This window comes from Hylobates moloch, unplaced genomic scaffold (genome assembly GCF_009828535.3).
Source record: "Hylobates moloch isolate HMO894 unplaced genomic scaffold, HMol_V3 SCAFFOLD_24, whole genome shotgun sequence".
NCBI lineage: Eukaryota > Metazoa > Chordata > Mammalia > Primates > Hylobatidae > Hylobates > Hylobates moloch.
Genome location: NW_026652299.1, coordinates 515,094 through 537,657, shown reverse-complemented (window position 1 = coordinate 537,657; position 22,564 = coordinate 515,094). Strand labels below are relative to the sequence as shown.

Here is a 22,564-nt window from a genome sequence, read left to right as displayed (position 1 = left end):
TGATGATGAAGGTGATGGTGAGGATGGTGATGATGGTGATCGTGAAGATGATGGTGGTGATGATGATAATGGTAATGATAAGGGTGGCAGTGGTGGTGACTAACACTTTTTTAGCTTTTACTCTGTCTCAAACATTTCCATATTTAACTTATTTAATCCTTACGAGTCTCTGAGGTAATGACCATTATCCTCCCAATATGTCTGATGAGAAAACGCACGGAGAGGAAAATTCCATGAGTTCAGACCTCACCAGCTGATAACCCCCAGCCTTTTGCAGAGGTAAAGCCCTGGCAGTGTTCCAGGGGTACTCACATCCTTGCCTAAATCTCCCCAGAACCTGGTGGATTCTGGATAGGTTTATTTTATTTTACAGTGGGGAAACTGAGGCTTGGAGAAGTGAGGTAGCATGTCCTCAGCCACCTGGCTGAGCCGAGTCTGAAGTCCAGACCCTCATGGAGCCTGAGCTACCCCAGTCAAGCACCGCAGCTGCGCAGGGGCCCAGAAAACGTCCCATGTGCCTCACCCGTCCTGCTGAGTCCTTCAGAAACTCCCCACAATCACCAGACCAGTTTTAAATAGCAATTCAGGCAAGATAAAAATCAATTAATTTGCAGCCATGGGATGTTTATTTCACCTTTTGCTGAGCTCTTCTGGTTGGCGACGGAAACTCTTGGCTGTCCGGCTTATATTTATAGCCTCTCTGAGCACGAGACTCTCCCTGGGCAGACGGGCAGTGTCCAAGGAGCTGGTGCGGTGTTGGGCCTGGGATTTGAAGGGAGCTGAGACAGCAGTGGATTCTGCCTTGCGCGGTGTTGGGCCTGGGCTTTAAAGGCGGCTGAGGCAGCAGTGGATTCTGCCCTGAATGCATTGCTTCATGAGGGACTCCAGGGAGGTGGCAGCTGGCTGTGGCTGCACCCAGGTCACCTGCTTTCCTTCGGATCCGAGGGACACATTGCTTAGTAGTAAGACCAGCATTTGTGCTACCTCTTGGTGTCCCAGATTTCCAGAAAGATCTGCTGCTGGAGACATCCAAGCTGGACACCTTTGGGGTCCCAAGAGCCCCTAAAGGCTGCCCCAGACCCCAGCCTGCTCTTTAGTGTCCAAGAGTGCGTGTGGTCCATGAGGGATGATCGGAGCTTCTGTTGGAATTATTCCGATCTTATTCCCGTCTCCTGCGAAACCCTGAAGGAATGAAGTGAAGCATGTGGTTAGGTTTACCCTCCTTCCACTCCTGGCTGAGCAAGTTCAAATCACCCCTCCTTGGGTGGAAGCCCAGGAAGTCGCCAGGCAGGTGAATGCAAACACCTGTCACTTGTCACTCCTGGGTTCCCAGACAGTGGCTCCCAGAATGGGCAGCTCAATAAATCTCTACTCAAGGATGGTGGAAAAATACCCCTGGGCTCCCCTCCCAGATGCAAGGTCGGGGGGCATCCGCCTGCAACACTTCCTCCCTCCGAAGTTGACGTGCTCGTCTCAGGAGTTCACTCTGGAAGCGCTTTCGGGGGCCAGTGCCCCGGGCCCTGGGTGTGTTGGTCCTGGCCAGCAGATCCCCTCCTCCCCTGAGCTGTGAGGATTTGTAGATGCATCTGGGCACTGCCGGAGTCAGTGCTGGTGCCCTTGGCAGTTTCTGGGGGTGCTGCAGGAAGAGGCCCAGGAATGCCCTCCAGGCTGAGGGAACAGTGTGTGCAGAGGCACGGAGGTGTCACTGTGGCTGGAGTCGAGGGCCTGACTGTGGTGGGGCAGGGACCTGAGTGTGTGACTGCCCATATGGAGAGGACGTGGGCTTGCCTGGAAGGTGGTGGAAAGCTTCAAGCCACAGAGACAGGGCCAGGATTGCTGGGAACACAGAGTCCTCCCAGAGGGAGCCAGGGTGGAGGTTGAGGCTGGCCACGGAGCCACGGGAGGACCTGGGAGGAGGCCTGAGGCTGGATGGGCTGACGCTGGGGGCAGCGGCATGTGTCCCATCCTGGCCCCACCTCCCGTCCATCCAGATTCCAAGTCTCAGGTTCCCACAGGGGTGTCCAGGAGCCACAGCTCTGGCTGGATCCAGAGGGGCCCACTGGGCTGAGGGGCAGGTCCAGAATGATGGGTGGTGGCTGCGTGGGGTATGGTCTCTGTGGGGAGACTGAACAGGGAGGGAGGAGACCCTTTGGGAACACTAGGATCAGAATGGGAAGTGGGGAGCAGGCAGAGGGGGGCTGCTGAATTGTCAATGGAGGAGGCTGGAGCCGAGCCAGGCTCGAAAGTGCTTTCTGCCTCTTTAGAACATAATCAGCAAGTGTGCACCCACGCACACCAGTGCACATACTAACCCATGCACACGTGCGCATACATGCACATATACACACCCACAACCCATGCACACACACTAATCCATGCGCACATGGACACACACAGGCACACCTGTGCACACACACGTACACACATAGTGCACACACATGCATACCTGTGCACACCCTGACCCATGCACACCCCACAGTGACACACATGCCTGTCCACACGCCCATGCACACTGACCTGTGTACACATGGACACCTGCACACGTCCACACCTGTGCATACACTCACACATGTATACTCATAACAGCTAACACACTTGCACACACACATACCCATGCACACATACAGACATGCATTCACACCTGAGCACACACACGTACATACACAGTGCACACAGACCCATGCGCACACATACACACAGACATGCATGCACACCTGAGCACACACACGTACATACTCCACACAGACACATGCACACATGCATCAGTGCATACACATACCTGTGCACACAATAACACCTATACACACACCTGTGCACACACTCACACATGCACACACATGCACACACACACCCAGCGTGCAGAGGTTGCAGAGGCTGAAGCAGCTTGGGGCCCCCTGGGGCTGGGACATTGTGGGTCTTGGGCCACCCAAGCCGGGGGGCTGTTGGATGCCTGCTGAGTGGACAGCGCACAGCCTGGGCTTTCAGCAGTGGCACCCCTTCCTTTCCTCTTCCTTCTGGCATAAGGAATGGTGTCTGCAGAGGCAGCCTGTGGAGGCTTCTTAGGCTCATTGGAAAAGAAAACTGGGGTATCCCGTGGAGGGGGTCCTGGGGCGGATGTGCAGCCTGACCTGGCAGGTGCTCTCAGAGGACCCTCAGGTGGGGGCCGAGGGCATGGGGCATCAGCTCTGGGTTGGGTCTAGGTGCCTGCCCAGCTGCACCTGCCCTGGTGGCTGCCTGGAGAGCTGGGGGCACATTTGATCCCAGGAAGCAGAAGCTGTGTCCATTCCGGGCCCAGGCTCTCCTGGGATGAGAGGTGCTGGTGTGTGGGTGGGTCGGGGTTGCTGGGAAGTCACAGTAGAGATTTCATCAGCACCTGTTAGGTTTCTGGTGTCCAGCACCCTGGTCAGTACCTGGAAGGACTCAATGTCTGTTCATCCAAAGATTGAGACTTGGCTGAGAAAGCAACGGCTGAAATGGCAGGCTGGGGTCAGGGCATCTCAGGTGGGGTCAGGGCATCTCAGGTGGGGTCAGGGCATCTCGGCTGGGGTTGGGGCATCTCGGTTGGGGTCTGGGCATCTCCACTGGAGTCAGGGCATCTCTGCTGGAGTCTGGGCGTCTCGGCTGGGATCTGGGCATCTCTGCTGGGTCAGGACATCCTGGCTGGGGGTCAGCATGGTGGGGGGAGTCATGGTTAGGGGGCATGGACCCCATGGCCTTGCAAAGAAGATCCAAGGAGGAAGAGAACAGCTGGAGGGATGATGAAATGCTGCTGGCCGCGAAGCTGTGATGGGCAGGTTGGTTGTGATCTGTGTGTGACAGAGACCCTTTCAGAGGTCTTTCTGGAACCTGATGTGACCAGGCAGATGGAGGGGCAGTGATGGAGGAAAGGGCGTGAGAGGCCCTGGAGGCCAGGGCTGGGCCCACCTGCAGGTGATGGGTGCAGGCCTGGTGGAGAGGGCTGGAAGGGACGCATTCCAGGCTCTGCAGGGGGCAGAATCCTCAGTGCTGGTGACCCCTGGCTGGGAGGTGAGGCCGAGGGAGGTGTCTGCCGTCGTCTGGGAAGAGTCCTGTGGACAGAGACGCCTAACGGGCAGACAAGGAGTTGGGCTGGGCCTGTGGAGCTGGAGGCGACAGGGCCCTCACTCGGATGCTTGGGGTTGAAGCCACACGAACCTCAGGCAGGGCTGTGACAGGCAGTGAGCTCTCCCACCCACCCTGAGAGGTGCCTGGGGCTGGAGCAGGAATGGCTGCCCCCACCTCCCCGCCTGGCAGGCAGCAGGAGCCTCTGTAGCCCAGGGCCTGTGCTCGCCCTGGTTCCCTGGAACCTGCAGAGACTCCCACACAGATGGCAGGGAGTAACTGGGCCACGGAATGGCATTGAGGGCAGGGCCTGGGCAGCCACATGCCCCTTTCCTTCATGCTTCTCACCTAACCGTGGGAGCTGGCACAGCCATAGGCATCTCGCCCCCACCGGCCGCGCCAGAAGCACCCACCGGAGCTTCCATGACAGCCGCGTGGGTCCCGGGACGGACAGTGCCTGGCTGCAGAGAGAACCAAGGGAATAACTGGGTTTGCAGAAGGAAAGGCTCGACTCACACGGGGCCAGGGCTGCCTCACTCTGGCATGCAGGCGGGGGCGGGCACAGCCCTGCACCTGTTCCCACCCCAAGCCCTGGCGCCGACGTCCGTGGGGACGGCTTGTTTTCCCACGGAAGCTGCTGGGCCGTGCCTTTGCCGGGTCCCAGACCTCATGGATGATCCATTAAACGCTGGCACAGGAGCTGACCTTGGGCGGCTCACCCGCTGAAGTGTGTTTTCGCTGTTGTTCCGAGGACAGTTTGCAGCCCAGGGTGTGTGACGTACATCAATTCCGTCTCGGCTGGCCGGGCCTGAGGAGCAGGCCGGGGACGATCGCAGGGAAGTGGCTCAGGCTCCCGAAGCAAACATCGGAGAGCAGCTCGGCCACCTCCAAGACACCCGGAGCCCGCACGCAGCTCAGGAACGCTCCGAGGAGTCACGGCCCGAGGGAGCAGAAAGGGATTCGGGTGGAAGGGAGCTTCAAGTGAAATTGCCTTGCATGTGGAAAAAAGTTATTGCAACGATTGCTTAAAAAAAACATAAAAATGCATCCGTGAGGTTTGTTTATTCAGGAGAAATCACAGAGCACCTGGGAGTGCTTTAGAGGCAGGGGCTGGTTCCATCCTCTGTGTGGATGTGTGTGTGTGTGCGCACAGGTGTGTGTGCCTGTGTGTGTGCGCCTGTGTGTGCCTGTGTGTTTGTGCCTAGGTGTGTGTGCACAGGTGTGTGTGCATGTGTGCAAAGGTGTGTGTGCACAGGTGTGTGTGCATAGGCATGTGCTTTTGTGCACAGGTATCTGTGTGTGCATGTATGCACAGGTGTGTGTGCACCTGTGCTTGTGTTTACATGTGTGTGTGGGGTGTGTGCATGTATGTATGCATGTACCAATGTGTGTGCACAGCTGTGTGTGTGTGCATGTGTGTGCATATGTATAAGATTCTGCTTCTGCCTAAGTCCAGAAGCACACAGGCAGGCAATGTGTGCACAGGAAACGTAAAGACACTGGAGTGAGCCTGAATTTTCCAGGCTCCGAGGAGTCTCACTGGAGGGAGGAGCATTTCGTGGCCCCCGTGGCCCTGAGAAGGCATTTGGTGTCTGTCCACTCTTACGTTCACTCACGGTCGCCACCCTCATGATGACTGTCTCATTTGACGTGCTGGAACTCCTGGAGCTGGGGTAATTTGGCCTCACCGCCGCTCTGTAACATTGGTTGGCGTTGTCCCATTTAACAGATGAGGCAGCTGAGGCTGGAGAAGTTACGGGCCTCGCCTGAGACTGGCTGGTGCATTGCAGAGCTGGGGGCTGGACCCAGACTCTTCGACCCTTGGTTTGCAGCCCAATTTTGGTGCTGATGATGTGGCCTAAGGTGCAGGACAGGAGCCTGCTCAGTCCTGTTTGTTCCTGGTCAGGTCGGGGGAAGCCTGGGTTAAGCTCGTGCGTTGAACAACCTTTCCAGCTGTGCTTGATCTTTTAGTTACTTTTTAATTTATGGAAAGTGATAGCAGTTTCCATTTATGGTAGTGATACTAAATTTCTTTTAAAACATATTTACTATTATTATTGTTATTATTTGTATTAGTTCATTCTCACACTGCTTTGAAGAAATGCCCGAGACTGGGTAATTTATAAAGAAAAGAGGTTTGGGAGGGACAGCATTAGGAGATACACCTAATGCTAAATGATGAGTTAATGGGTGCAGGAAATCAACATGGCACATGGATACATATGTAACAAACCTGCACATTGTGTACATGTACCCTAAAACCCTAAAGTATAATAAAAAAAAAATTATGGGAAAAAAAAAAAAAAAAAAAGAAAAGAGGTTTAATCGCTTGTGATTCTGCCGGGCTGGGGAGGTCTCAGGTACCTCTTCACAGGGCAGCAGGAAAGAGAATGAAAGCTGAGCAAAGCGGGGAAAGCCTCTTATAAAACCGTCACCCCCTGCCATGATTCAGTTACCGCCCCCTGGGTCCCTCCCACAACACGTGGGGATTATGGGAGCTACAATTCAAGATGAGATTTGGGTGGGGACACGGCCCAAGCATGTCATTATTAGAGACAGTCTTGCTTTGCCAGCCAGGCTGGTCTCCAGCTCCTGGGCTGCAGTGATCCTCCTGCCTCAGCCTCCTGAGTAGCTGGGACCACAGGCACCACCACGTCCAGCTAATTTACTTTGTGTAGAGATGGGGTCTTGCCATGTTGCCCAGGCTGAACTTGAACTCCTGGGTTCAAGGAATCCTCCTTCCTTGGCCTCCCAAAGTATTGGGATTACAGGTGTGAGCCACTGTGCCCAGCCTAAAATATTTATTTAAATAAAATGAATCTATTTGCCTCTTGTAGAACTTCACACACAAGGTGTGTGCCTTTTCCTGGTCTCCCTGACTCCACAGCGAGCCTCAGGACTCCGCTCACTGCCGGCACCCGCGTGTGACGTCCCGCATAGGAAGAGATGGGCTTCCTTGCGTGTCTCTTCCTGGGCGGAGTCCAGATGGTCTCTGGTCTGGACTGTGAGCACAGCGGGCCTGGGCTCCGGTGCCTGCCTGGCATCAGCCCCAGATCGGAGTCCTCTTGTATTGGGGACCGGTTCCTGGACCACGTGGAGCTCTGCCAGGCACGGGGAGATGCGACCACCAGCCCTGAGACGAGCAGATCCCTGCTGACTGCCCTGAGCCCCTGCCCTGGCCCTGCCCCCTCTTCTCCCAGCCATGACACCAGCCCCGCTCTTGGCCTGGGATGCGGCCCCCAGGTCTGCTCCGGCTGGCTCCTCCTGCCCTTGAGGTCTCAGCTCAGAGGCCAGTTTGCTGGTGGCTGGGCCTTCACTGGCCGCCCCCTGAACTGATTCTCGGCTCTCCTGGCGTCAGGCACCTGTGGCCTTCTGGGTTGCGTCTGCCTCCCCTCCGGGTGCCGGGTGCTGGTCCAGGCAGGGATGTGGGCCCCTCGTTCACGGCCGTAGTCCCAGCCCTAATGCAGTAGACAAGTGACTGAAGGCGTGCCTGGAAGAATAAACAAAAGGGAGATGCATGGGCAGCTCCGAGGAAGGCAGATGGTCTGTGTCTGCGGGACAGGGCCGCCGTCCACGCCTGTGGCACTGGGTTCTCCCTGGAGCACAGGATCCAAGGGGAGGGACCCTGTCTCCCCGTCTGCCCCCAGTTCTGTGATCCGATTGACCTCTGAGCCGAAGCGTTGGAGGCTCATGGCTGGGCGAGGGGGGCTGTGACAAGGGACAGGAAACCGAGGCCCCTTCCAAGGGGGCTGATGGTAAGACCTTGGATGGTTTTCCTTCTTTTTTTTTTTTTTTTTTTTTTTTGTTTTTTGAGATGGACTTTCGCTCTTGTTGCCCAGGCTGGAGTGCAGTGGTGTGATCTCAGCTCACTGCAACCTCCACCTCTCGGGTTCATTCAATCCTCCTGCCTCAGCCTCCCCAGTAGCTGGGATTACAAGCGCACACCACCATGCCCGGCTAATTTTTGTATTTTTAGTAGAGATGGGGTTTCACCATGTTGGCCAGGCTGGCCTAGAACTACTGACCTCAGGTGATCCGCCTGCCTCGGTCTCCCAAAATGCTGGGATTATAGGAGTGAGCCACCACGCCCGGCCTGGTTTTCCTTCTGATCAAAGTCATACCTGCCCATTGTAGAAAATCAAAAAGTTGATTTCGGTTTTGATTTTATAGGAAATTTTAGTCTTATTATTTCCTTCTCCTCTTCCTCCTCCTCCCTTTCTTTTTTTTTTCTCTCTCTCTCTTTTTTTTTTTTTCCTGAGACAGGGTCTCGCTCTGTCACCCAGGCTGGAGTGCAGTGGTACAGTCATGGCTCACTGCAGCCTCCACCTCCTGGGCTCAAGCCATCCTCGCACCTCAGCCTCCTGAGTAGCTGGGACCACAGGCACGTGCCAGCACACCCCAGCATTTTTGTGGTTTTTTTCTTGTTTTTTTTTTAAGAGATGGGGTCTCACTATGTTGCCCAGGCTGGTCTCAAACTCCTGGCCTCAAGCTGTCCTCCCACCTCGGCGTCCCAAAGTGCTGGGATTACAGGCGTGAGCCACCATGTCTGACCTGATTTTGCAGGAAATTTTAAAAAATCAAAATAGTTGCAAGGAAAATGAATCCTTTGTGATTCCCCTGCTGCAGACAAAACGGCCAGGGCAGGACGTTCTGCGGTGTCTCCTCCCAGGTTTGTGCCACTGGGTTATTTTTAGAGTCGGGTTAGAATCAATAGTGAGAAAATTTGGGGAGTATGACCTAGAGTTTTGGCAAAAGCATGTTTTTCCAGCCCAAAAAAACCCAGACTCTGAATCCTCCTGAGAGCGTCTGTGCTGCCTCACGGCAGTCTGGGAAGTGGAGTTGGACAGGAGCGTCTGTTTCCAGAGCTTTCGACAGCTTGAGAGACTGTGGTGCGTCTCAAGCTGGACCTCCCAGAAACTGAGGGCACGTGGTGGTTGCGGCAGCTGCCCATGTCGTGGGAGTGCTGGATTCTGCCAGCTGGAGGTCGGCACCCCTGCCCCTCCTGGTCCGTGGCCATCCTGTTTCTCCTTCCTCTGCTGTTCCCTGTCTTTCTGCCCTCGGACTCAGGTGTCTGGCACAGATGTCCACGGGTGGGCAGGCACAGGACGGGGACCGTCACCACCGTCAGTGTGCAGGGCGGTGTATCAGCTAGGGGGAAAGGCCGAGCTGCCGTAACAAACAGTCCCTGCAACAGTGCGGTGGAAAGAACAGAGAAATGTCTCCCTTTCTTGAGAAGCGATGGTCATGTGTGTCAAGTGGGCGAGTGTGTGTCCCGCGTGGCCCTCCCGACTCGTGGCTCCACCAGGGGCCTGGCCATGGGTGTCACGTGGCTGAGATGTGGGGAAGGGATTTGAACCCAGGTCTGCTGGGCTCTGAGGGTCCTGCCTCTTTCCCTCCTTGGCTGCTGATCCTGGTGGAGATGGAAGGGCAGGAGGAGGGAGTCCCGTGGCCACCAGACTGCTGAGGAGACTGTGCTCCCCTCCTCCCAGTTCCTCCCCGACTCTGGTTGGAAACAGAAGCTGCCCAGCCCAGGCCAGGGGTGGGAGGGGCTGCACCTGGTTCTCTGCAGCTGGGTGGTCAGAGGTGGGGGTCGGCTGTGGGAGGGCAAGGGGCGGCTGAGTGGCCGTGTTTAGTTCACGCGAACTTGCTAGCTTTGCGTGGGGACCCTTCAGTATCCTGGGAGCCGGGGGAGGCACCTGTGTCTTTTATGACCCAGACTTTCCCAGCCCCAGGGACAGAGGCAGCGTCCCCCTCTCCATTCCGGAAACATGGCGTCTGAGCTCAAGACACAGCTCTACTGGGGCGTGTTTGGAGAAGGTGAAAGGATGAACTTGACCTTAAAGGCAGGGGGTCGACGTGCCAGAGGCGCTCAGGGAACCGTTCCTGATCCTCGGGCACCAAACACCTTCCTCTGGCCTCGGCCCCTCCCATCCAGCCGCGCTGCAGCCCCTTCCGGGAGGGATGAACACGGACGCCTCGGGGACCTTCGCCTCACCAGTGGGGCCCCTGCCGGCCGTCTCGGCAGTGACTCCCAAGAATACAAATTCCAAAAGCAGAATGACTCCGTTCGGAAGATTGTTCTGCGTTATTGACGCGTTTAACCCCTTTTTGTGACTGTGTTCCTGGACGTCCCCAGAGGCCCTTCTAATCATCCAAAGGCTGCCCGTTGCAGGGTTGCATTCACATCAGGCAAACCCACGCCCCAGCGGAAACTCGAAGCTGTGTTTGGGGGTGACTGGGGTGGGGCGGGCGGGTTTGCTTTGGTGGCTTCTGGGGTGCCTCTGAGGGGTTGGTTTCCAGAAGTTTCCTCCGTGGCCTAAAACGGTGCCCGGCACGTGGTGGGCGTCCAGTTACTCTTGGTGGGAAGCACAAATGCCGCCACCCGAGCCGTGCTCTGGTCAGGGGCTTCATGGTGGTTCTCACAAAGGTTTCAGGGGTGCAGGGGGGCCTGGGGGGGCCTGGGAGCTTGGAGACAGCCAGGAGCCGAGCGTCCTTGAAGCAAAATTCGTGCTGGCCACTCCCGGGGCATATGCAAGAGGGAGACAGGGGCCTGGAGGGGCCCGCACTGCTGGGATGAGCACAGGAGGGATGAAGACGGCTTGTACGTGGCTGAGTCCCCGGAGCGGGGGCACCCGGGTGTGCATCGAGGTGGGGGGCCTGGCTGCAAGCCCACGCTGCCTGGGTCTGCCTCCCAGGCTCCCCTCTGCCAATCCGCAGCACCCCTCCTGCAACAGGGTCTGTGAGCCAGGTGTGCTGGCCACCACCATGGGTGACTGCGGCCTTCGGGTAGGGCTGCACGTCATCTGCTTGTGGAGGTCGCGGGACTCTGGCTGTGTGGCCTTGGCCAAGTTGCTTAACCTCTCTGGGCTTCCATCTGCGAAGCGGAGAAATTCGTGCCCCCCACAACATGCTGGGGCCCTGAAAGAGGGGGCATGTGAAGGTCTGGGGTGCAGCAGCTGCCCAGACAGTGGTCGGTCCCTCCCTGGCCGGGCTGGAGGGGAAGACAGCAGAGGTTTACAAACCACATCTCTCCAGAGCCTCAGAGAAGGGTCCAGCCTGAAGGTACCCGTGCATCCTTTCCTATCAGGGCGTGTGAAGAGTGAGAATTCCCCCAGTTAAAAAAGTCATCCGTGTGGTAATTATGCCGCCGATTTCCAAATGGCCTCTAGGAGATGCCGCCACTTAGAACCGGCTTCCGGAGACCCCCGAGCACGGCCAGTGTGCTCTTGTATCCAGACAGCATGACGAGTGACAAAGCATGGCATGTCTGGGAGCAGTCGGCACAGCAGCCCCGTGGGGGCTCCCCGGACACATCCCTGCCTCTTCCTTGCTGGCAGAATCCCAGTCCTCAGCCCCTCCCCAGAGCGGGGCACGTCCTGTCCCACAGGTCATATTCTCCAGCAACTGGTTTAGGGCAAGTGTGAGACCCTCTCTGGCCAATGAGCAGTGAGGGGATGTTTCCAGGAGTTTCTGGAAGGGTTTCTCACTGCTGAGGAGAGAAGTGCAGGAGAAAGAGGCAGGTTCTTTCTGCTGATGGTGTGGGTGTGGCCTGTGGTGACTCCAGAGCCATGGCAGCCTCTGTGCCACCATGAGGGACCTGATTGAGGACCTTGCACCTCCCCGAGGTCCCAGAGCAGGAGGCAAGAGCAAGACTGGGTCCCTGCTGCCTCCGAGCCACGGAATGGGCCTGGGAACCCTCCCCTATCTTCCGGCTCTGTGGGATCCGTGGCCTCCCCTATCTGGCTCTGTGGGATCCGTGGCCTCCCCTATCTGGCTCTGTGGGATCCGTGGCCTCCCCTATCTTCCGGCTCTGTGGGATCCGTGGCCTCCCCATCTTCTGGCTCTGTGGGATCCGTGGCCTCCCCTATCTTCCGGCTCTGTGGGATCCGTGGCCTCCCCTATCTTCCGGCTCTGTGGGATCCGTGGCCTCCCCTATCTGGCTCTGTGGGATCTGTGGCCTCCCCTATCTGGCTCTGTGGGATACATGGTCTTTATTAGACCTTAGCAGCCTCAGTTTGGGTTTTCCGCTATTTGGGGTCAAAAGCACCTGAACATTGCTCCACACCCAGGTGTCACCAAGTAATCCTGTGAACCAGAGGCCGTCAGGCTCATCGCCTGGATTCTGAGAGAGGAAAATAATCCCAGCTGTAAAACAGAAAGCTGTTAAAAATGGCCACAAAGGGCGCATCAATGACGTCTGTCTGCAAAGGTCAGCATGATGGGCTGTCCAGACAACGCTGCTCACAGTGGCTTTCCTGTGCGGGAATTCTCAGAGTGGCCACAGCTGCGAAGACCAGGAAGCAGAGAGTTCTCACCTGTGGGAAGGCTGGGACCGGTGGCTTCAGAGCCCACGAGTTTCACCCTCTGCCATCTGCCCCTGCATGAGCCTCAGAGCCCAGAGCTGTGCCCGGGACTGGCCTGAGCCAGGACCGGGAGGAGGGCTGGGAGCTGTTTCTATGGGTGGGGCCCACGGAGTCTCCCCTCTCTCCAGTGCCCGGGGTCTGATTCTGTGGGCACCCGGCTGAGGGCACGCTCCCTGTCTCCCCCTGCCCACGGTGGCGGCACTCGGCCACCCGGTCTGTTGTTTACACGTCCTGCTCATCCATCAGCTGGATTCATAAACACGGCAGAGGCCTGGGAGCCGAGTGGCCCCACGGCCGGATCAGGGGCCAGGGCGGGGGTCTGGCTCTCAGAGGGGCTGCCAGTTGGTGCCTGGAGATTCCAGGCATGGCGGGCACCAGCAGGGTCTCCTGACCCACATCTCTCCCAGACCGTGATGAGGTGGGGAGTTACTCATTAACCCAGGCACAGCCTGGCTGGCATTTGATGAGGCTGGGTCTGGGTGAGCCAGGGTGAACAGAGCCCACCTTGAAATGAACTGTGTGTTCTCCACGAGCGGCTGCTCTGAGAAGGCTGCCGTCTGCCAGGCCGGCTGGGGCTGTGGGGATGTGATCCCTGGGTACCCGGATGGTGCCGTCTCTGGACCCTGGAGGGCCAGGCTGCAGGTGCTGCCACCTTCCTGGGCCTCAGCTTCCCCGGCTGTGAAATGGGATGGGGACATTCCTCACGCAGGTGCATTTCTGCAGTAGACGCAGGGCCCTGCCTCCAGGGACTAGGGACGGGTCAGAGCGTGCTGCTGAGAGAGCTGCTCAGAGTGGAATTTGGGAAGTGTCTGAGGCCGACGGCGTGCAGGGCCGGCGACAGAGCTACATTCAGCACCTGCTGGGGGCGTTTGGTGTTGAGGACAGACCGTTTCTCCGGCTGTTCAGAGGAAGCCTCTCTAGTGTGTCTTCACAGTGGCTCTAGGTGTCCCGGGAAGATTCCTAGGTTCCCGGCAGGTGGAGTCTTGGGTGGGACAGTGACACGGCAGCCCCGTCTGGCCACACAGCCCACACTCTCCCTGTGCCAGGCCACGGTTTCCACACCTGGGGCCCTGGAGGGACCAGAGTCCAGGGGACATTCAGCTACCCCAGCCCCGCCGTCCGCAGGCTGGATCTGTGGGTAGCACGTCCTGCGGTGGTGCCCTGTGATATTCTGCCCACGGCCTCCGTGTTAATCATTGATCTGGGCAACCCGCAGACCCCTCCCCACTTCCCCATGTCGGGGGTCAGGAGGGTGCTTAGTGGGCGTGTGACCCTGAGACAGCGTCCCCCCCTTCCCCTGGGGAGGCCGGGATGCCTGGACGAGCTCCCAGTCCTTGAGAGTTGATCCAAGGTCAGCTTGGAGCCCGGCAGCCCTGTGACAAAGTCCCCTCCTGGCTCCTCCACTCGCCTCGGCAAAGGTGCGGGAGGCCGATGAGTTCCATTTCGAGGAGCTGTCTGTGTGCCTGAACAAAAGTGGGAGCTGGGCCAGGCCGGACGGTGGTCTCTGAGCAGGTCCCACGGTGCTCAGACGCCCTGGTTGCAGGTGCTGGGAACGGGAGAAGCAGCAGCATTGGATGTGGTGGTGGCAGTGGCTCCGGGGAAGGACGTGGGTGGGAGGTGGGGGTTTGGGTGGTGACCCCTCATGTACGTCCCACCCTGCACCCACCTGGCTGGCACTCACGTCCCTCCACCTCCACCTGCAGGGCACTGCGTCCGTGCTGCAGCGCCGGTCCCCCAACGAGGAGTACGTGGAGGTGGGGCGCCTCGGACCCTCTGACTACTTTGGTGAGTCCAGTGGGCGTCCCCTCCCTTGCACGGCTGTGGCCGTCTCATTTGGGGTCCTGGGAAGAGCCTGGAGGTGAGGAGCTGCTGGGGGGCTTCCCTGGGGCCTTGTAGGGGGGCTTGGCTGAGCCCCAGTGTGGCTGCAACAGAAGAAGGCTCAGTCCTGTTCCCCCAAACTGAGGTCCCAGGGCCAGACTTGGGTCCCCAGGAGCAACCAGCCCTGGATGTGGGGTCCCCCAGAAGGCATGACCTTGCGGAAGGCAGCCTCCTGCTTCTGGGATGAGGGGGCACAGTGTAGCCATCAGCCACCAGCTTTCCCGCAGCTGGGGGTGGGTGGGCTTGAGGGAGGCCTGGGCACACCTGGGCATTCCTGCAGCTGGGGGTTGGGGTCCTGAGGGAGGCCTGTGGGGGTTGGGGTCCTGAGGGAGGCCTGGGCATACCTGGGCATTCCTGCAGGATTGCCCAAAAAAGTTCAGGACAATGCCTAGCTGAACGTGAATTTCGGATAATAAACAATTCATTAGCATAAGTATATCCCAAATAGTTCTCGGGCTGTACTTAGGCTACAAGTTTGTTTGAAATTCACATGTGCCTGGCACATCCTATCCTTGAAAGGGAGCTGCTTCCAGGGTCCTGGGCATAACCTTTCCCTGCTGCGGCCTCAGGACCCCCAGGCCCGCAGGCCAGGCCCTGACCTCTCTCTTCACCCCCCAGGGGAGATTGCGCTGCTGCTGAACCGGCCCCGGGCGGCCACCGTCGTGGCCCGGGGGCCCCTCAAGTGTGTGAAGCTGGACCGGCCCCGCTTTGAGCGTGTGCTGGGGCCCTGCTCTGAGATCCTCAAGAGGAACATTCAGCGTTACAACAGCTTCATCTCCCTCACCGTCTGAGCGCAGCTCCCGCCCTGCAGCCCCAGCTCCCCAGTGTGGTGGCCGTGCCGTGCTCGTCTGTGTTGGGGGCCCAGGAGCTGCTGTGTGAGGTGTGGGCCGGGTGGGGCTGGGTCCCGGCAGCGTGAGGACTGCCCCTTCCCCGGACTCACTTTTTGGAATAAATGATCACCTTGTGCATTTCCAAATCAAAGGACAAGCGGACAAAACGCATCCCAAGATCAAGGAAGGGACAGGCCAGCTTCCTCCCCACACGCCTCCCCGGCCACCTCTGCGGGCTTGTCCTGGGGGGCCCACCCCACCCCTGCCAGTCTCCTGGAGATGGTTGAGGATCGGTCCTCCCCAGAACCAGGCCAGGATGTTGCCCCTGGGGCCTGGCGACCCTGTGAGGTCAGGTCCCCCAGATTGAGGTCTGAGTGTGGGCCAGAGTGTATCGAAAGGGGCTGCCCCCAGGGGAGATGAGGCTGAGAGCAGGGAGTCGAGACTGAAGAAGTCAAGGCCCCTCCCGCAAATGTGTACCCCTGCCCGCCCCACTGCACCCCGCCGCACCCCCACCTCCCCAGGGGGCCTGCTGCAGATGCCGGAGTGGGAGCGTCTCTGGGCTATGAGATTGATCTTGCCTCTAACTGGACAGGAAGCCGGGCGCCAAGACACACAGGGCTCCTGCCTTGGGAGCCAGGGCCGCGGCCGCAGGTGGACCCCGGTAGGGGGGCCGGGCTCGAAGTTCCGTTGGGAGGGGCTGGCGGGACTCCAGCAGGCTGTCCTCACCTTCCTTAGAAAGTCCACCCAGGGCAAGTTGATGTTAGGGAAAAACAGAAGTCAGGCCAGCTGCGGGCCCCACACACCCCGACCCGCTCAACCGACCTGTCCCTTAAATGTGTCTTGGGTCCCGCAGTGATGACGTGAGCCAGCCAGGCCCGAAGGGGTGAGGCCAGTGCAGAGAAGCTTCCCAGGGGGCTCCTGGGTGCCCCGAAAGACAACTGAGACCATGCAGTTCACCCGATGTTGCTCCCATCCTGTGTGTCCCGGGGAGGCTGTCCTTGGTCCGAGGCTGCTTGTTGCAGCCCCTCCCCTGCTGGTGGTTACGATGCGTGGGGCCCCCTCCCCGCCCAGCCCCGGCCACGTCGCCGTGTCCTACCTGTGCCTGTGATGTCCCTGTGGACCTGTGAGCCCTCCCCCCCTTATCTCTGCTCTGAATGCTGCATGAACCATTAAATGTGCAATGAAGTACCTCTTCCCGGCTCGCGAGGCCTTGGTCTGAAGTCTTTTGTAGATAAGGGTTTTTTTTTTCTTTTTTTTATGGTGGTAAAATACAGATAACACAAAAGTTACCATTTTAACCACTTTTAAGTGTGCAGTGCAGTGGCGTTATCCACACCTCAGTGCAGCCATCACCACTGTCCACGTCCAGCCCTTTCATCTTCCCAAACGGAAACTGCACCCATTACACAACAGCTCCGGCTTCTAGCCTGAGGAGCCACCCGTCCACCCTCTGTAGCCCTGTGTATCCAGACGTTCCCCTTTCAGTGTTGTCAGTACACAGGAGGGTCCGTGCTGCCCACCACCGTGTCCCGGGGTGGCCAAGTGGACAGGGCCCAGCTCTCTGTCTCTGCACTTCGAGGGTCCACGTCCCGCCATGGTCCCGGGTGGCTCTGTTCCTTGTGGCTGTTTCGTGAGCCCTGACGTGGACACCCAGATTCCAAGGCTGCCCTGGGAGGTGTCAGGGTGTGTCCAGGGCCAGGGTGCCCTGGACCTCTGGATGGGACGGTAAACTCGGGGTCCAAGGGCAGGCACAGCTCACTCATGCACCTCAGGCCCCCGGGATCTCTCGCAGGCTGGGCACTGAGTAGGCCTGCAGGAAATATTTCAATAAATAAACAACAGTGAATAAACTAAGGGTTGCAGGAGAGAAACTTTGGGAGATTCGGGCTCTGACATCCACAGGTCAAACACAGAGGAACTTTGACCCAAGTCTCACACCTTATGCAAAAAATTAACTCAAAATGGATCACAGACTTAAATATAAAACTATAGGGAAATTACTCTTAGACTTGACACCGGTCCACGAAAGGGAGATTTGATAAATTGGAATTCATCAAAATTAAAAACTGGTGCCTGCAACAAACCTTGTGAAGAAGATGAAAAAAATACGAACCACGGACTGGGAGAAGAGATTTTCAAACCATGTGTATTGCGGAGAAGACCAATACCTAGAATCGTTAAAGAACTTTCAAAACATGGCCAGGCGCGGCGGCTCACGCCTGTAATCCCAGCACTTTGGGAGGCCGAGGCAGGTGGATCACAAGGTCAGGAGTTCGAAACCAGCCTGGCCAATATGGTGAAACCCCGTCTCTACTAAAAATACAAAAAAATTAGCCAGGTGTGGTGGCGGGCGCCTGTAATCCCAGCTACTTGGGAGGCTGAGTCAGGAAAATCGCTTGAACCCAGGAGGCGGAGGTTGCAGTGAGCCGAGATTGTGCCTCTGCTCTCCAGCCTGGGTAACAGAGTGAGACTCCGCCTAAAAAAAAAAAAGAAAAAATGGCAGCAGTCTGTCCTGTAGAGAAACAGAATCGCCCAGACATTGCTTGTGGGAACGTAAGGTGGGGCAGTCACTCTGGAAAATAGCTTGTAGTTTCTTAACAACACAAAAATCCAAACTAAGTATGCAATTACCATACAACACATCACATGGCATCCTTGGGCATTTATCCCAGAGAGTGAAGACACAGACCCGCACACTCATGAACACAGCAGCTTGACTCAGAGAGCCTCAAGCTGGAACCAACCGTGGCATCCTTCAGCGGGGGGAACAAATCGTGGTACATCCATGCTCCGAAATGCTACTCCGCACTGAAAGGGAACTGGCGGTGTGCCCAGCAACCGGTATGGAATTGTCAGAGAACGATGCTGAGGGAAAGAAGCTGTGACTCTACAATTCCGTTTACACGACATTCTGCGGATGCCAAAATGGGGCCAGCAGTTGAGGAGGAGGCGGTGTGGCTATAAAAAGGCAGCTGGGGCCGAGCGCGGCGGCTCACGCCTGTAATCCCAGCACTTTGGGAGGCCGAGTTGGGTGGATCACCTGAGGTCAGGAGTTTGAGACCAGCCTGGGCAACATAGTGAAACCCCATCTCTACTAAAAGTAGAAAAATTAGCTGGGGGTGGTGGCTCATGCCTGTAATCCCAGGACTTTGGGAGACGTGGGCAGATCACCTGAGGTCAGGAGTTTGAGACCAGCCTGGCCAGCATGGCGAAACCTCATCTCTACTAAATACAAAATTAGCCAGGCGTGGTGGTGCATGCCTGTAATCCCAACTACTTGGGAGGCTGGGGTAGGAGAATCGGTTGAACTCGGGAGGCAGAGGTTTCAGTGAGCCAAGACTCCGCCACTGCACTCCAGCCTGGGCTACAGAGCGAGACTTTGTCTCAAAAAATAAAAATAAAAAGGCAGCCGGAGCTGTTCTGTGGCTCGGGCATCAATGTTGAGATCTGGCTGTGATATGCTGGGGTAGCTTAGCAAGATGTTAAACCACTGGGGGAAACTGGGTGAAGGGTGCACCCATCTCTCTGTATTTTGGGGTGGTTTTTTATGGGACAGGGTCTCCATTTGTCACCCAGGCTGGAGTGCACTGGCGTGATCACAGCTCACTGCAACCTTGACTGTCTGGGCTCAAGTGATCCTCCTGTCTCAGCCTCCCAAGCAGCTGGGACTACAGGCAGTCACCACCATGCTCAGCTAATTTTTTTGTAGAGCCCAGGCTGGTCTCAAACTTCTGGCCTCAAGCAATCCTCCCACCTCAGCCTCCTGAGTAGCTGAGACTACAGGCATGTGCCACCATGCCCAGCTAATTTTTTTTTTAAATGATCATTTGTAGAGACAAAGTCTAACCATGTTGCCCAGGCTGGTCTCAACCGATCCTCCCCCCTCGGCCTCCCAAAGTGCTGGAATTACAGGCATGAGCCACTGCTCCCAGTCAGGACATATGTTTTCACTTGTCTTGGGTCAATACTGAGGCATGGAAGGGCTGGATCGCATAGTAAGTGTGTGTTTCACTTACAAGAAATTGCTGAACCCTTCTCCAAAGTGGCCCCACCACGTTGCCTTCCCGCCAGCAGTGTGGGGGCGTCGCAGGTGCCCCGCATCCTCACCAGCACTTGGTGTAATCAGGCTTTCTAATTTTGGCAGTTCTGATGGGTGTAGTTGTATCTCGCCGTGGTTGTAATTGCGTTTCCTGATGACGGACGACGTGGAGCATCTCTTCACGTCTGTATTGACTGCAGATCTTCTTTCGTGAAATGTCTGCTCAAAATCTTTTGCCCATTTACAGAAATTGGGCTGTCTTCTTATCACTGGGCTGGAGGAGGTCTTTGTGTATTCTAGACATAGCTCCATCCTCAGACGCACACATTGCAAATACTTTCTCCCAGCCTGCAGCTGGCCTTTTCATGTTCTTAAATGATGTCTTCTAAATAGCTAAAGTCTTTAGTTTTTATAGAGCCCAATTTATCCACCTTTTTTTGTGGTTCAATGACCTATTTTAAAAATTGCCAGGCGAGGTGGCTCATGCCTGTAATCCCAGCACTTTAGGAGGTGGAGGTGGCAAGACTGCATGAGGCCAGGAGTTGGAGCCTGGGCAACCTAGTGAGACCCTATGCCTTAAAAAAAAAAAAAAATTGTTTAACCCCCTCCCCAAAAAATTGTTTAAAATAGCCAGGTGTAGTGCTGCACACCTGTTGTCTCAGCTACTAAGGAGGGTTAGGCAGGAGGATTGCTGGAGTCCAGGAGGTCGAGGCTGTGGTGAGCTATGATCACGTCACTGCACTCCTGGGTGACAGTGAAATCCTGTCTCAGAAAAATAAATAAAAATAAAAATAAAAAAGTCGCTGCCTGCTCCAAGGTGGCCAGCCAGTGTTTACAGAACTTCCGATGTGCACCTGGCACTGAACTCAGCCCTAGAGATACAGCAGAAAACAGCTGTCTTGGCACTAACGTTCTAGTGGGGGCACCCCCTTCTCTGTACTGAAGTCCCATGGAGGCCCCTTTCCAGCCCCTGTTCCCCAACACCCCCCAGAGAGAAGCCCTGCAGGCCCCACCAAGTTTCCCCCTGCCCTCGCTGTGTGAGCTTGGGCAAACCCCTTGGCCTCTCTGTGCCTCGCCCTCTCCGCTCTGCTATAGCCTGGGAATGCACGTCTCCCCTCCAGTGTATCGGGAAGAGAACGAAGTGGGGATCTTACCTTACCCAGGAAGCGTTACCTGGGGTGGGCTCAGGTGGGGCCCAGGCGAGGGCTGGGTCTAGGGGCTGTGGTGTGAGGAGAAATGGGTGACCTGAGGCAGGCCCAGCCTCAGAGAGAGTCAGAGGTTGCCCTGTCTGGGGGAGGCCACCCAGAAGCCTCGGACCCCTTGCCTGCCCTGCACAGCCTGACTCCCAGTGTCCTGTGGGCCTGATGTGAGGCTGCTAAATAGCAAAAGGCCCCGTCCAAGGAACAGATGAGGAAACAGAGGTTCCAGCGTGCAGAGGTTGGCCTAGGGCCACCCAGAAGGCAGGTGCAACTGGAAACGCTGCTCCTCGGCCAGCCTGGGCCCCACCTGCCTGTCTGGTGCCACCAGCCAAGTCTCTGACGGACACAGCAGACACTGGGCCCTGGGGTGGGTCCCCAGGACTCGGCCTGGAAGCACTGAGAACATCCAGGATGGACAACCTCGCTGGCCTCTGCCCCTCGCTGGCCGTGGGGACAGGGAAACCGCTTCCCCTGGGGCAGGAGGCAGAGCAGTGGGGACTCATACACCTGCTGTCCTGGCAAAGCACTGGCTCATTTGTTTATCTGTTGACTCATTCATTCATTCATGTTTGTCCATTCATTCATTCGTTTAGCCATTCGTTCATTTCTTCATTCATTAGTTCATTCCGTCATTTGTTCACTCATTCCGATTCCTTTTACAGTCTGAGCCCCTTTCACACATTCCTGGCAGTTGGGAGGTGGCCTAGCTTTCCCTAGAGATACAGTTTCCCGGAGGCTGGAATTCTGGCCAAAGGATTCCAAGGAGGATGGACTTTCTGTTGGGTCCAGAAGCCAGCAGGTGACCGTAGGCTCCTGTCACTATTCTAGGTGCAGGGGCTTTGCCTGGGGCTGCCCAGCCCTGCCTGATATGGGCCCCAAGCCTGGACCTCTCAGGGCCTCAGCTTTCCCTTCTGTAAGATGGGTGTCACGACCCTTCCAGGCTGTTGGTGGAATGAGCTAATTACTGGAGGTAAGAGGCTTGGCAGGGGTCCCAGGCTGAACAGTGGCACTGGCCCACGCGCCCTGCTGGGGTGAGCTGGCCTCCGGGGACTGGGCTTGGCCGAGGCCCCTCCAGACGACAGACAGTCCCGGCCTTACCTCCCCTGGCTCAGGGTGGCTGAATCAGCCGGCGGGGGTGACTCACTTTGAGGCCAGGCAGTTTCCTCCCGGGCCCCCCGGCTGCCACGCTGGGGAGACAGGCAGGCCCCGCCATATGGGGCCTGGGACTTGGGGGTGATTTCATGTCTGGAGGTCGGGCCAGGAGGCCCTCGGCAGGGGCAGCTCCGGGATCCTGGGCCCCACCCTTCAGAGCTTCATTCGGCCACGAGGGCTCTGGTCTAGGAGACTCCCCGGTCCAGATGGGCCCTGGGCCTGCCCTGGCCTCGTCAGAGTCCAGCTCATCCTTGCCCCTTCTAGAGCCACCGGCCACGCCGACCTCTCTCTTCCCTCTTGGGCCGCTCTTGCCTCCTGGAATGTGACCAAATTAGGTGGCTGGTGACTAACTTTCCTGCCCGAGCTCCACCTCCGGTTGATCAAAGGATTTCCCTTCCTCGAGGGTTCTTCTAGTCTGGTTCTAACTTCTCCCTCAAGTGCAGGGAGGCCTTCACCTCGCCTCTCAATCTGGGCCTGCCCCTGGCCTGCTTGGGGGCCACCAAGGCTCTCGGAAGCTTCTCATGGGAACAGCTTTACAGTCAGATCTTGCAGGCACGCAGTGGGTTTTTTAACCCACCCATAGGGCTTTTCTTCAGCCAGGCAGAAGGTCACTGGGTCGGGTTCCACTGATGCCAGCAGGGGGTCTGCTTGGGGACGGAGCCCTGTGTCACTCCGCTGGAGACGTCCCTTAGAATTTAGACTGTCAGCCCCTCACCAACCTCCTTAGCCAAACATTGTTTTTACTTGTGCAGTTGGGGAAATTGGCTGTTGTATTTTAGGAATGCACTTGAAAAGGATCCTGGTGATTCCCGGCCTGGCACGCTGTGGCCCTGCCCGGGCTGGCGGGCGTGCGCTGTGCCGGGTAAAGCACAGAATTACACGGTCACCTAACGTGCCTCAAACCGTAGCCCCAGGCACGTTCCTTAACTCCTCTGAGCCTGCTCATCTCTAAAGTGGGGGTCATAATGTTTGCCCCGTGGGGTTGGGGGTGAGCGTGAAGCGAGACTACGCAGATGGAGCTGG

At 57.2% G+C, this 22,564-nt stretch overlaps 1 protein-coding gene across 6 annotated transcripts in view; it reads left to right on the top strand.

Moving 5' to 3' along the window:
* Positions 1–16,339, top strand: part of PRKAR1B (protein kinase cAMP-dependent type I regulatory subunit beta) — a 171,458-nt gene extending 155,119 nt beyond the window's left edge. For all 6 annotated transcript variants that reach the window (XM_032145957.2, XM_058434435.1, XM_032145956.2 and 3 more), the window contains 2 exons: positions 14,147–14,228; positions 14,940–16,339. In XM_032145957.2, the coding sequence (XP_032001848.1) occupies positions 14,147–14,228; positions 14,940–15,112 (255 nt within the window). In that variant the 3' untranslated portion in view covers positions 15,113–16,339. The remainder of the gene's footprint in view (positions 1–14,146; positions 14,229–14,939) is intronic.
* The last annotated feature ends 6,225 nt before the right edge of the window (positions 16,340–22,564 follow it).